This window comes from Polypterus senegalus, chromosome 10, assembly GCF_016835505.1.
Source record: "Polypterus senegalus isolate Bchr_013 chromosome 10, ASM1683550v1, whole genome shotgun sequence".
Taxonomy (NCBI): domain Eukaryota; kingdom Metazoa; phylum Chordata; class Cladistia; order Polypteriformes; family Polypteridae; genus Polypterus; species Polypterus senegalus.
The window spans coordinates 95,300,875-95,315,443 of record NC_053163.1 but is presented as its reverse complement, the minus strand read 5'-3'; the positions used below and the strand labels follow the sequence as shown (position 1 = coordinate 95,315,443).

Here is a 14,569-nt window from a genome sequence, read left to right as displayed (position 1 = left end):
TGTACTGAAATCATTTCTTTGTCTAAAAAGCACCTTATTCATGGCCAAGTATTATGTTCCATCCATCCTTCCATTTTCAAAAAGATAGTCCATTGTTTTTCCAGCTACATACTTTACTTGTAATTTGGCAAAACAATTACATACATCTCCAGGTTGACAATTTTTTACTGGTGTACTGTAAGTCTACTTTTCATATTTAAAAGTTTTATTATATTCAAAGTTTCAACTTGCCAAAAACAAATTAATCACCTCAATAAGGGTTACTTAAGAGATACCCACAGGTTTAGATTATGGTCGAAAAAGCTATCATTTTCAGTAACTACTGTCTGAATCTGTGTACTAGATTACCTATAGGCACAAACCTACTGCACTCATCCACTATTTTTGAGTGCAGCAATTGCCAATCTGCTATTAAGGTATGTGTAATCATAGAACAGTCTGAAATGCAGACCTAGAGAGATTTTGCCAACATAAAAAATAGTAATAAACTGAAAAACTTGTTTTTATTTAAAACATTAAACTAAAAATTGTTAATTAAGCAATTAAATCAAAAATGCAAGAGATCCCATCAGAGGCATTACAGGTTAAAGTATAGGCATGAAATTACTTTAATACATACTAAATAAAAAACAAATTTAACTTCATTAATTTAAAACGCAATAAAAAATATTTCTAAAACAAGATGCAAAATAACTGCTTCACCTTTAAGCGGACTAAATGAATGTTGTCACTTTTCTCAACAAAGAGATTCTTGCACTATAAAACCATAATCTCATATTTCCACGAGCATAACACACAGTGTGTATTTAATCAAACAGCACTGCCTAACAATACTGCCTTTAAAAGCAGTAAAATCAGCTTGCCTGGTTCCCACAAACAGCACCTGAAATTAACAGATATACAAGACTATTTTCTTTCTTTTGTACTTTTTAATCTTCTCTTTAGTCACAATGAGGATGTTTTGGGATGTAAAAAAAATACAAAATTATGGTTCACACAGTAGTGGAGATATCTGCACTAATCCTGATGCATCTCCTTTATGGCAAGTTACAGTTCATTTAGTACTCTTTGACATTTTTGTGAAAAATACACACGAATAATATCAACATCAACTAAAACCATTGGAATTTTTGGTTATATTGTGATATGGATTTTGGCCATACTGCCCACTATTACATAAACTAGGGATGCAACACTTTACAAATTTCACATTTTTTTTTTTCTTACTAATAAATTGTTACCTACCTTAGAAGGGTTGAAGTTGACATTTTTCGCACTGCCATGTTCATCCCCTGTTACTGCTGGCTGATTATTAAACCCCTGTTTCACATTCAGTGCTGTTAACTCATCCTAGGAATAAAAAGCATTACAGATTCTCAACTGTGGTAGACATATTTTTCTTGAAACAATGAAACAACCCTGATTAATGCAGATTCTTCTTATTCCTACCAACTACCTGCACCAGTCAAACAGATTTGACAGAGGGTAAATAATAGATTTATTGTTTACTCAGGAGATATTTAAATTTTACAAATAAACATAAGTATATTGTAAAGACATGACTTAATCTAGTCATCGCCTGAAGTCAATACCAAGCATGCAACTTACTATCCTAAATAACTGCACTGAGGATGAGCGGAGTCATTCAATACCTTATTCAAGAAAGCGTTAACAGAATATGTCATAAAATTCAGGACTGAGTCACTCCAGAACATATAGTAGATAGCTGTAAATTTAAAAAGCATATATGAATACAGAAGCATACAGTCCAGTAATGAATTAACAGCAGTGACTTGAAAATTCATACAAGAAAACACAGGATTGCATAAAGGGGCATCAAAGTACTGTGGTGCAATGAATAGCCCAACTTTCTCAAAAAGTGTTCAAATCTGCCACACTCTTTCAATAAAGTCTGCATTTTGTACATTTTTCCCCCTTCAGTCACAAGCCAAAGATGTTCAGGTTAGGCTCAATGGTAAAGCTGCTAAGTTTGCTGTGGTATCCAGGTTCCCTCCCTCATGCCCAGTGATGTTGAGACTGTCTTAGTAGATAAAGAATAGGTAAATAATTGCAATTTTCTTTTCTACAACTCTGGATAACAATATATAAAAACATCTTAAGGAACTTCAACACAAAGAGAAAGGGAAGGTTGAAATAATACACAGGTAGTTCGATTTTTCCATCTGATATTTTTAATCTGAGACACTGCTTTTATTTTAAAATAAAAATTGTCCCACAGTAGTCATACTGACTAAAGGTTTATCAGTCAACACTGAAAACACGTTCACATGTTCATGCAATGACCCAAATATATTAACTCATTTTCTTTTTTTATTACAAAGTCAGCAACAACGAACAGACAAACTGTCAAAAACATTTCTGGCCACAATGTAACCGCATTACTTTTGCTTCTGTACTGGATGTGATCAACAGCAGAAGTCTTCATTCACACCATGCAACATACCTTCAGACCTTCCTTTCAAATGTGAATAAATGTCACTAGATTCAGGCTTAGGAACTAATTATAATATTTTAATTCATGTGTAATTATGTTTTACTTTTCTTTTCCCGATTAATCTTATTCGTCAATCGTAACAGGGAATCACCAACCATGGGAAGGAAGACCTTAAGTTTAAAATCACCTTCCTAAACAGCATATATTGTTTACGTCTGCAGTCATTGTTTTTGTTTCCGCAGTTATACAGTAGGCCCTGACTCTATCCTCGGACTTTCCTGAGCTATGATTCATCGACACAACGCGTTTAAACCCTTTCAAAAAATAAAGTATCCTTCCATCCATTATCAAATTGCTATATTGATATTTTCCTCACCTCCTTCTGCTTAGGGTCCTGAGGATAAACATCGGGTGGTCCAAGCCTCGGCCGTTTCAGAGGCCGGTGCTCGTAACTCAGGATCCCAAAAGCTGCCATCTTCCCAGAGGCATCGCAGCAAAGACTTTTCCCTTCTCTCTACGGCAGAAGACGAATGTCGACGGAACTTCACGAAGAAGAACACTAGTCCGTGTCGGAAATTCCCGAGCGAAGCCGGCCTGCGAAAAGAAGGTAGGCGGGACACGCCTTCTACCGAAAATTGTCGAACACAGATTTCACGAGAAGCGCTTGCAGACAAGCCAGAGGGCCTGGAAATGTGGGTAGAACTCGTGTCAATCTTTATAATCCAACCAATCCTCTACAGGAAATTATTTGTCATTCATTTTGATCCTCTAATCACATACATGCATACTGGGATTTACGGCCTCCAAGGCGTCACTCCAGTTACACCACATAAGGAGGCGATCGGGAGCCCAAACGTGTAGAACTTTAATTAATAGGTTCGGAACACCGTTACGGCTCTTCGTGCTTGTAGGCTTTGCTATTTTGGCTGATAAAATACACACGGGTGTGTGGTAATGAGAAGAGTATGTAAACATTTTTAATTGTTAGACATCATAAACCAGTTTTTAGTTTATATGGTCTTAGACCAGCTTCTTTGTTTTGACAGACAGTAATGCAAAAATGAAACAAAATCTAAAACAAGAATAAATTGAAATATATAACACAAAAAGTTGGAGCCACCTTGACAGCATTTTGCACAAGGCAGGAGCCAACCCTAGACAGACTTCCAGTTTACACACTTATTTATACAATACAATGCAATGCAATTTATTTTTGTATAGCTCAAAATCACACAAGAAGTGCTGCAATGGGCTTTATAGGCCCTGCCTTTTGACAGCCCCCCAGCCTTGACTCTCTAAGAAGACAAGAAAAAGAAGGGGGTCAATACAATACAATACACAGAACAAAACAAAGTAATCCTCAATACAGCATAATAGTCTCCTTTTGGCTGCTCCCGTTAGGGGTTGCCACAGCGGATCATCTTCTTCCATACCTTTCTGTCCTCTGCATCTTGCTGTGTTACACCCATCACCTGCATGTCTCCTCTCCTCTCTAGAGCATATCTCCACCTCTCCAGGGTCTCCTCAACCTGCTCCCTACTATCGCTACAGATCACAATGTCATCAGCAAACATCATAGTCCACAGGGACCCCTGTCTAATCTCGTCTGTCAACCTGTCCATCACCATTGCAAATAAGAAAGGGCTCAGAGCCAATCCCTAATGTAATCCCACCTCCAACTTGAATGCATCCGTCACTCCTACCGCAGACCTCACCACTGTCACACTTCCCTTGTACATATCCTGTACAACTGTTACGTACTTCTCTACCACTCCCGACTTCCTTCCTTTACCTCTCAAAGTACTCTTTCCAGCTGCTCAACACACTCTCCTTGCTTGCGAGTACATTTCCATTTTTATCCTTTATCACCCTTACTTGCTGCACATCTTTCCCAACTCAGTCCCTCTGTCTAGCCAATCGGTACACATCCTTTTCTCCCTCTTTAGTGTCCAACCTCTCATACAACTTATGATACACTTTTTCTTTAGCCTTCTCCACCTCTCTCTTCACCTTGCGCCTTATCTCCTTGTACTCTTGTCTGCTTTATGCATCTCTTTGACTATCCACTTCTTCTTTACCATCCTCTTCCTCTGTATACTCTCCTGTACTTCCCAATTCCACCACCAGGTTTCCTTTTCCTCCTTCCTCTGTCCAGATGTCACACCAAGCACCCTTCTTGCTGTCACCCTTACTACATCTGCTATAGTTTCCCAGCTGTCTGGTAATTCTTCACTACCACCCAGTGCCTGTCTCACCTTCTCCCTAAACTCAACCTTGCAGTCTTCCTTTTTCAACTTCCTCCATTTGATCCTTGGCTCTGCCCTCACTCTCTTCCTCTTCTTGATCTCCAACGTCATCCTACAGACCACCATCCTATGCTGCTTAACTACACTTTGCCCTGTCACTACTTTGCAGTGTTTAATCTCCTTCAGATTGACTCTTCTGGATAGGATGTAATCTACCTGTGTGCATCTTCCTCCACTCTTGTACGTCACCCTATGTTTCTCCCTTTTCTTAAAATATTTATTCACCACAGCCATGTCCATCCTTTAGGCAAAATCCATTATCCTCTGACCTTCTTCACTTCTCTCCTTACAACCATCACCTCCTCGTCTCCACTGTTCCCTTCACCAACATGTCCATTGAAATCCGCGCCAATCACCACTTTCTGTCCCATGGGTACACTGTTTATCACTTCATCCAATTCATTCCAAAAATCTTCTTTTTCATCCATTGCACACCCAACTTGCGGGGCATATGCACTAACAACATTTATCATCACACCTCCAATTTCCAGCTACACTCTTTTCACCTCCAGAACACTCTTGACATACTGTTCCTTCAGAATAACCTCTACTCCATTTCTCCTGCTATCCACACCATGATAGAACAATTTGAATTCATCTCCGATCCACCTGGCCTTACCCCCCTTCCATTTAGTCTCTTGCACGCACAATATATAAACTTTCCTTCTCTCCATCACATCGGCTAACTCTCTCCCCTTACCAGTCATACTGCCAACATTCAAAGTTCCTACCCTCAGTTCCACTCTCTTTACCTTCCTCATCTCCTCCTGCCTCCAGACATGTCTCTCCCCCCACCCCCTCCTTCTCCTTCTTCTTCTTCTTACGGCCAACAGTAGCCCAAATTCCGCCAGCACCCTGTTGACTCAGTACTGGTGGTGGTTGTTGTTAACCCGGGGCTTGACCGATCCAGTATAGAAATTTGTATTGTACTCACAGGCACTGTGAGTACAATAAAAATAGTATTTTTACTGTGAGCCCAACATCATTTTCTAGCCTGTGCAGTAAAATAGAATGGTTAGTGGTGTCAAACACTGTGCTTAACTCTAACAACATAATTACAGTGGAGTTTCCTTCATCGGAGGATATCAGAATGTCATTTACAACTTGTGTTAGTGCCGTTTCGGTACTTTGACAAGTGCAGAAAGCATACTGGAATTTCTCAAATAAATTGTGATGCATAAGGTGTGACTGAAGCAACTACTTTTTCTAATATTTTTGAGAGAAAGGGTAAATTTGAAATAGGTCTATAGTTATTAAGAATGTGTGAGTATAGGTGTGACTTTTTAAGTAATAGTTTAATGGCTGACATTTTTAGTGTATCAGGTACTGTGCTATGCAATAATGAACTATTGATAATATTAAGAATAGGCAGTGCAAAAACATCCATTGTACTTTTTACTAGCTTTGTTGGCACTGGGTCTAGGGAACAAGCAGTAGGTTCCATTTTAAAAATTAAAGTGCTCAGTTTGTGCTCAGTTACAGGATTAAAATTTCTAAAGTGTTGAATGCAATATGAGACAGGGTCTGCCAGGCTAGTATGTGGTTTGCACTGAGATGCTGAGATCTGGGATCTTATACAGTATTTTTAATTTTCTCATTAAAAAAGTTCATGAAGTCTGTACTGCTAATATGTATCTGTTGGTATTTTGCACTGTAGATCTGAATTACCATTTGTTAATTTAGCCACTGTTCTAAACAGTACCCGATGATTTTTATTATTGCTATCTATTATTGTAGAATAGTTTTCTGAGCGAGCTCTAAAGAGAGCTTTTTTATATTTTTTAACACTCTCTGTCCATGCAATTTTAAAGACCTGAAGCTTTGTTGTTCTCCATCTGTGCTCCAGTTTTCAACACATTTATTTATCCATCCATCCATTTTTCAAACCCACTTATCCAAAGCAAGGGCATGGGGAAGCTCGAGGCCATCTAAGGAAGCACTGGACGCAAGACAGGAACAAACCCTGGAAAGGGCACCAGTCTATTACAGATGTTCATTTATATGGGGCAAATTTAAGGATTCTAGTCCTATATACCCCTTCATATCTCCTTTGTCTCTAATTTGGATTAAGAAGGTTTAAGAAATGGAAGGATGGATGGATGGATGAACTGCATGTTTTGTATTTCAACTGTAGTAGCAGTGGCCAGCTGGAATATGCTAGTAATTATCAAAATACCTAAAAGGTCTTTGAAGTTCTATCCCAACAACAAGGCATGATTTACAACAGCCTGTTAAAACAATATACATAGCATGCTAAACCCCTCAATTCAATTTATTCTTGTGTAGCATTCTTCACTTGAGTACAGGCTCAGAGCACTTGCCAAAGAGTCCAACTATAATTCTGTAAACTATTATTCACCTACATGAACATGTAAATAAAAGTAAATTAGAAACATGGTAAAAACAGCAAAAATGATTCTGATCAAAAATTATGGCAACATGCACTACCAGTCTGAGTTTGAAAATACTCAGAAATGTTCATGTTTTGGATGGAAATTGATACCTTTTTTATTAAGAAACTATAAAATTGATTTAAAAATATAATAAAAGCATTAATAGTGTTTCTAATGGCTATTACAGCTTGAAATGCCGGATTTTGAATTTATTATTCACATGTGACTGCAAGGCCCCATTTTCAGCAGCCAGCAGTCAAAGGGTACAGATTACATTTTTATTGAGATTTTCATTTTTGGTTCCATCAGTGCCAGTAAAAAATTGTTGCGTCCATCTAATAAGCAGATATTTTCATCTAAATTAGCTTACAAGTTTACAAGTACAGTATATGAAGGCAAATCTCAAAGTAACCATATAAAAACTGAACAAAAAATAAAACCTTCGACAGATAAATCTTATTTAGAATCAATTGTTATTTTGCCTCACTGCTTACCCCATAGCTTACTGGAACTAATTAATATAGCACTAATAAAGGATTCATGAAAAAGGCCCTAACCATGAACAAAATCTTCATTGTGATATACAAACAAAGTCCAAGCCAGGTAGCTTGTTTCTGCATAGTTGTTAGGTAAATTACTTAAAAATAGTATTTTTTTCAAGTTATGAACAGCCCCTATGTAAGTTTGTTCATTGTTTATTTTCCAGCCAACTTAAACTACATGTCTGGGGAATGACTATTTTCTAGTCCTGCTCCTTGACACACAGAGCAACTTTTATACATGTCTCGGAACTGCTCTTCATTGTTAAGATTTTGGTCTTTTGTGAATAGTTTTTTGCACTGTTCTCTCTCTATAACTTTCCCATTCTTTCTCATATTTTTCAACTAAGCCGCTCCTCTCTCCATGTTTGTGTTGTCCAATAGAAGCTGTTTGCCTCAGGGACAATTTTTGCAACAGCTGAACTTCCCTCTTCCTGGAATTCTTCCAGCACCATTTCTCTCTCTGTAAATCTTCCATTTTTACTTTGACTCTTTTGGGAATCTTAGCGGTAAAGATCAATGGAGCATTTGGTCCCTACATTGAAAACTGATCAGACACAATACATTTAGTCCTTGCACTGGTACTGTTGGTCTTCACTGCAATCCCAGCCTGTAGCTCTTTACCTCCTCAATGGGGCTGATGCTATGTTGGTCCGCTTCTGAAGGTTCATACATTCTTCTCTTTTATCATATTTTACAATCTTGAAATCTGCAAAGCATTTTTGTTCTTTGTTTCTCTGACATGTTGGTGTTTTGTGTCTTTCCAAGAGGATTTGATCATGTATTTAGAGAGAGAGAGAGAGGTTAGGAGCACGCACTGATACAGTGCATTGCCACACCCACCACACAACAAAACAACTCAGGATCCATATTAGGACCCGAGTGCAGCCATGCAACGGGTGAAACCTCAGCACCACAATAGTTCAGATGGAGTGGAACAGTTTGAGGTTTTTTATGGTGACTAGAGTGCCAATTCTGCCACCAACCAACCAAGTTTTTCCCTGCAAGTTGGAGGGCCTACATGCAGGGATGGATGAAGATTAATGTCATACCTAGGACAGAGCAATTGCACGTTAAGGGCCTTGCTCAAGAGCCCAATAGAACAGAGTCCAGCTATGTAAATTTTTTGTAAAATGTTTTCAATGGTGAATGCCATTTCAAATATCATGCACACAGGGCTGGCACCACCATTAAGGCAAATTAGGCATTCCCCTGGGGCACAGATCATAAGGGGGGAAAACCCAGCCACACGGGTTAACTACCAAACAGTCAGATGGTGCACTAATAAGCTTTGACTAGAGCACAAAATAACCTAGAACCAGCACTGCATACACAGTTTATTACAGTATAACATTTTTACACAGTTTAATTGATCAAATGATTAGTTTTCTAAACCTATTCTTTCTAGCACAGAAGCTAAGGGATCCAACACCTATCCTGACACCCATAGATAGGATATGAGTCTGCACTTGTGCATAGAGCTACATTCACTCATACAGGGCCTGTTTTTAGTCTATCATGCATTTATTCTGGAGTGGGGCCATTTAAGACCAGGGGAACATCCAGATTCCATTAACAGTGATTTCCCTATGATTTGAACATAGGGCACTGGAATTGTGAGGCAGCTTTTGACACCCCAGTACAGTGTGGCCTAAGGGTGAGACTTTGCCTAGCATTACGGTCTCCTGGGAGTATTAACCTACCACATTTAATAAAAATCAAAAAGAGTCTAGGGATTTCAAATTTGAAAAAAATTCTAGATATTTAAACTGGTATAATCATGAAAATATCTGCCTTTTGCTTCAGTCTGGGACCTAAAATCACTAACCTCTCATGATCTTTTATCTGTCTCTGCATCATTGTAACCATGCAGTTGCATACTTTTCTGATATGCTTACAAGATGTAAGAGTAAGGTGTCATATCTGCAGACATCATAAAGTGCTTAGACTCAATTCCTAGTTTGTAAGATACCATTTGGTGTATGCATGTCTTTGCAATTGATTTCCTTCTGGTTTCCACTTTCATCCAACAGCTGAAACTGTGGGTTGTTTGGTGTCCCTTTTCCTCAACACTTCCCATTCCTTCTGTAGTCATGACTTCAATTAAATGTTTCTGTTGAATGAATTCCTTTTTACTGGCTTCTTTATTCATCCGTGTATTTCATACTCAATCCTGTTAATTAACTCATTCTGTTTACCATCAAATTATGTATTAAACCTCTTTTCTGAACTGGTGAAAAAGTCTTTTCCACATTTGTTAATGCTTCTTCATCTTTTCTGGGTCTCTGTCAGAACAGTATCTGTTGAAAAAGCTCTCCTAAGCTTCAATTGACTGTTCTTCATTTGAATGCACACCTTATAATACATGCCAAATAACTTTTATTTTAATCAATATTTCTAGTCCTTCTTGTGTTCCTTATATTTGTTTTACACAATTCATACTTTTATATAATCCTTTAAAAATGTTTGATCTTCCATTTTACATGGAAACATAGTAATGTGTTTTCCAGCAAGGATCCCCAAGGGAATTTCAAATGCGATGGCCATGTTGTGATGGAAACATTTCACTACCTAAAGTGTATCTTTGCTGTTTATGTATAATGTATTGGGTGTTCATTAATCCATAACACAGAAAACAAAAAAAAAGATGTTTTAAATAATTCTAAATTGGGGAATGAAAATAAGACACTTTTAGCTATTTTGCAAATAAAAAATGAATAGGAATTACCACAGTTAGTACTGTTAGTACTAACAGTTAGTAGTAGTAATCTTTATATAGTGCTATCTCCTTTCCCACCCTACATTTTTATGTTGACCTTAAATAAGAAATCCATCCATCACTAAACTCTGTTAATATAGCTCAGGACTGTGGAGGCCGAAGTGTTCTCCAACATCATTCAATTCAAAACACAAAACAACCCACGAGAGGGTGCCAGTTAAACATCAAATGATATGAATAATTTTATAAAGATTAGTAAAATTAAAAAACAATATGAGCAAACATAAAGTGATAGAAATAGAAAGACTTGAAAATGAGAGAATGAAGAAGTTTAGAAGAAAGAAGAGATAGGAGAAAGAAACACAACAGGGAGAAACTAAAAAGGAAGACATGAGGTCAGAAAACAGAATATGCAGAGACAGAAACCCAAACTCAAAACCCAGAAAGAAAAGGAGAGATATTGTTATTATTGTTTTGTTTTTGTTACTGCATACTATACATAAAAATTAGATTACACTTCAAGGTTCTGAATAATAATAAAAAAATAGTTAAAGTCTTATGCTAAGAAAGAATAGTGATATACATAAAAAATCTATCCAAGATGATAATTTCTAGTGGCCTAGATATTTGACCCTCAATAGACACTTTTAGGGGAAAAGTAAATCATGGATTTGATATCTATCACATGAACTCTTGCTCTTAAGATAAAAAGAAATGGCATTTGTTGTTATAAACAGCTTGCAAGGTGGAGGTATTTTAAGTCCTAACCTGGGCCAGCTCTCTCATTTAGGAAAACTAGACGGTCACCTAGGGTCTTGCCTAGGTTGGAAAAATTTGGAGAGAAAGGGATAACAGTACAAACTCTGACTTACGAACACTCAGACTCAATACGACCGTTCAATTATATTGTTTAGTATTATTGTCATATACTAGTGATGTTTAGTCTTAAAGTTGTATTGATTGGATAGTTATACAGTATTTCATTATTTGCATATGTGAGGATACCATGAGTAGGAATTGTGGGTAAATGTTTATATGTTTTCATTATACTTTAATTTCATTGAATTATTTGATTATTTTAAATTTATCAATGTGTTTCATTAGTTTAAATGAAATGTATATGTGAGGGAGCTGCCTTGTTAAGATTATAACTAGACTGTCACCATAATCATAAGGTATCCATTCCCTATAAGATAAACGTTAAATACAAAAAAAAATGCAATCTGATTTGTTTTCTATAAAATCAGCTCTCATTTATGTATTTTTATGAGACAATTTTGTAAACAAACATTGCTATAATTAATTAAAGGTCCTCCTCAAAATTCTCAAGTTGTAAATTGTATCCAAGCCCTCCATATTTTACACTTCCCAGTCCTGGCTCCACTCTTATTTCTCCAGGTTTCTATGTAGCAGGATGCCAGCGATGAATCCAATCCACTCAAAGCAAAGGAGCTAGCAGGGTGCTATGTACAACTTCACCTAGAGCAGCAAAAATACTAGAGCTGGCCCTGGTCCTAACTTAATCTTAAAATCTTTAGCGCTCACTCTAACTACAAATAGTTGTTATTCAGTAGTGGGTCCAAAGCTTGGATGCCAGAGTCTGCATGCAGCCATTTTAAATAAGCACGGCATGATGACACAGCATGTCATGTGACTTCCATGTCATCTGACCACCAATCAGCATAGTAACTATAAAAAATATGGCCAGGGCTGGCAAAATTAGACACAAAATGGCGGTACCTGTGACTACCCAATCTTCACCTCCAGAGAAATTGGATGAATCTACTTTTAAAATGAGCTTGATTTTTAATTTTAAAAATTATTTCACTTGTTTATTAGTTTGCCTGAAGTAATTAAATGGTGATTCTCTTATTTTGCACTGACAAGGCTGTAAATATTATTATGTCTGTAACGTTTCACTCAAACATCATGAAAAATTAAAAAGACACAGGAAATATATATATACACAGTATATAGGATGGCACGGTGGCGCAGTGGTAGCACTGCTCCCTCGCAGCAAGGACACCTGGGTTCGTTTCCTGGGTCCTCCCTGCGTGGAGTTTGCACGTTCTCTCCGTGTCTGCTTGGGTTTCCTCCGGGTGATCTGGTTTATTCCCACAGTCCAAAGACATGCAGGTTAGGTGCATTGGCGATAATAAATTGTGCTTGGTGTGTGTGTGTGTGTGTGTGTCCTGCGGTGGGTTGGTGCCCTGCCTGGGATTTGTTCCTGCCTTGCACCCTGTGCTGGCTGGGATTGGTTCCAGCAGACCCCCGTGACCCTGTGTTAGGATATAGCGGGTTGGAAAATGACTGACTGACTGACAGTATATATGTAATAAATAGTTCCTTTCTACTCTTTATAGTTACTGCTCACCCAAAGGTCTGTGCACATCCTCAGTATACCTCATATGTGAGATGTAACAGTCACTTTGAAGCTGTTTACATAATGTTTCACAATTGTTGTTTAAAGCTCTTGAGCCTGTGCATTTTGCTGATGTGTGATAAACATATTCATTTTGCTAGCAAGGTTGGAAAGAGAGTGCACCATATATCTAGCCCATATTTTTGGGTTAATGTTAAGCTAACACAAGAACTGGAAAGTGCTGAGGAGCTACAAGGGCAGAAATACACAGTCTGTAGTGGACTGTCTTAACAGTAAGTGTCCACTTTAAATGGACAGGGTCATAGTTTCTATTTTGTTGGACATAGTAGTAATTAAGGTCTAGGACTGGAAGTATTTCATGATACCTCGCTGTCAAGAAACTTCGTTGACTACTTTTGTAAAAAAGTGGTAGCCAGTTTCATTTGAAGACAAATTGGAGATTCTCAGATTGAGAAAGCTTGTGACACAGTAGAATCATGTGTACAAATTTTGCCTGGGTAATATTTAGTTATTTTGCTTTTGTTTTCTTTTTTGCTAAGGTGTGTATATTGCTTTTTCTGTCAGGGTTGCTCCAGTAATGTTCTTTTTTTTCTTTATAATTTATTATTATTACTGTTATTTTAGTGACAACATTCCATTGTGATTGTCTAAGATTTTCTTTCACCCCCATTTTGTATAGTTATTTGTCATGGCTGCCGCTGTTTTGTGTGTGTGATATGATAATACATGGTTGTTAGGCACATGATGCATGTGCCATTTGACTCATGACAGCTATGGTGATCATGTTATAAAAGATGACTATGCATACTAAAAAGTGTCCAAACATGTTGAAAATTAAAGACTTTGTTTTTAGATCTCTTTTTAGTGAAGTCTTCTGGTTACAAATCTAGTTTTGCTTCTAACTTTAAATTTGGCAGGCTTTGTAAACTTTAATGTACAGTCTGTTAACATTTAGTATTACTGGCTGTGAGTACGTTTGACTTCTCCTCTGTAACATCCTTATATATCTGATGCTTGTTTATTGTAACTGCTTTGGTTCTGAACTACTATGGAAATTCCTGTTAGTCAAAATACTATTGACTACATTTGCTTTGGGAATATGGATACATATTGTGCTAAGGTTTTATTAAATATAGTATTGTGTTTTGTTTACTGTACAAAGCAATGTGTTTTTTGTTTAGATTTTTGATCAAATATTCTCATATTAAGTGATGTTTACTGTTTGCTTACTTTAGTATACACAAGTTTTAACTAAAAAAGTAGTAGTGGCTCTACTTAAATATTTACTGTACTTCCCACCCTTTTGGCTTGGAAACAATCAGGTAGTGACAGGGATCTATGGCCAGATGTTACACTTAGATAAGCAGAAAAATATATGAGAAACTACATGGCTGAATAAGAGTTTCGTAGCATCCAGAAAATCACTTAATTATGTGCTCATCTTCTTGATAGACAGTAACTGCTTTTTAAAACAACAGAGATGTGAACAGTGTTGTTATTAAATAAAGTAATTATTTGAAAAAAGAAAATTTACAATCAAATTTTAGTCTTGGTTTTACAATAAAACAATACTGCCATAGGTTAAACTATACTTTGGCTCAGTACTATGAAATATTAAGTCTGTATAAGCATATTGCCTGATTTAACCAAGTACAGAGAAACAATCAGAACTTTGTCAATTTAACTATTATTTTATTCTTAAGACATTGAAAAAATGTGCCTCAAAACACATTAATTACAGCTCACATTAAGATTAAAACTTTGAAATAAATCA

The 14,569-nt window shown here is 37.0% G+C and overlaps 1 protein-coding gene across 2 annotated transcripts in view; it reads right to left on the bottom strand.

Moving 5' to 3' along the window:
* The window catches only part of med12 (mediator complex subunit 12), a 131,289-nt gene extending 128,311 nt beyond the window's left edge, over positions 1-2,978 (bottom strand). For both annotated transcript variants that reach the window (XM_039766252.1, XM_039766254.1), the window contains exons 1-2: positions 2,832-2,978; positions 1,246-1,350 (exon numbers count right to left, since the gene is read on the bottom strand). In XM_039766252.1, the coding sequence (XP_039622186.1) occupies positions 1,246-1,350; positions 2,832-2,930 (204 nt within the window). In that variant the 5' untranslated portion in view covers positions 2,931-2,978. The remainder of the gene's footprint in view (positions 1-1,245; positions 1,351-2,831) is intronic.
* Between the last annotated feature and the right edge of the window lie 11,591 nt (positions 2,979-14,569).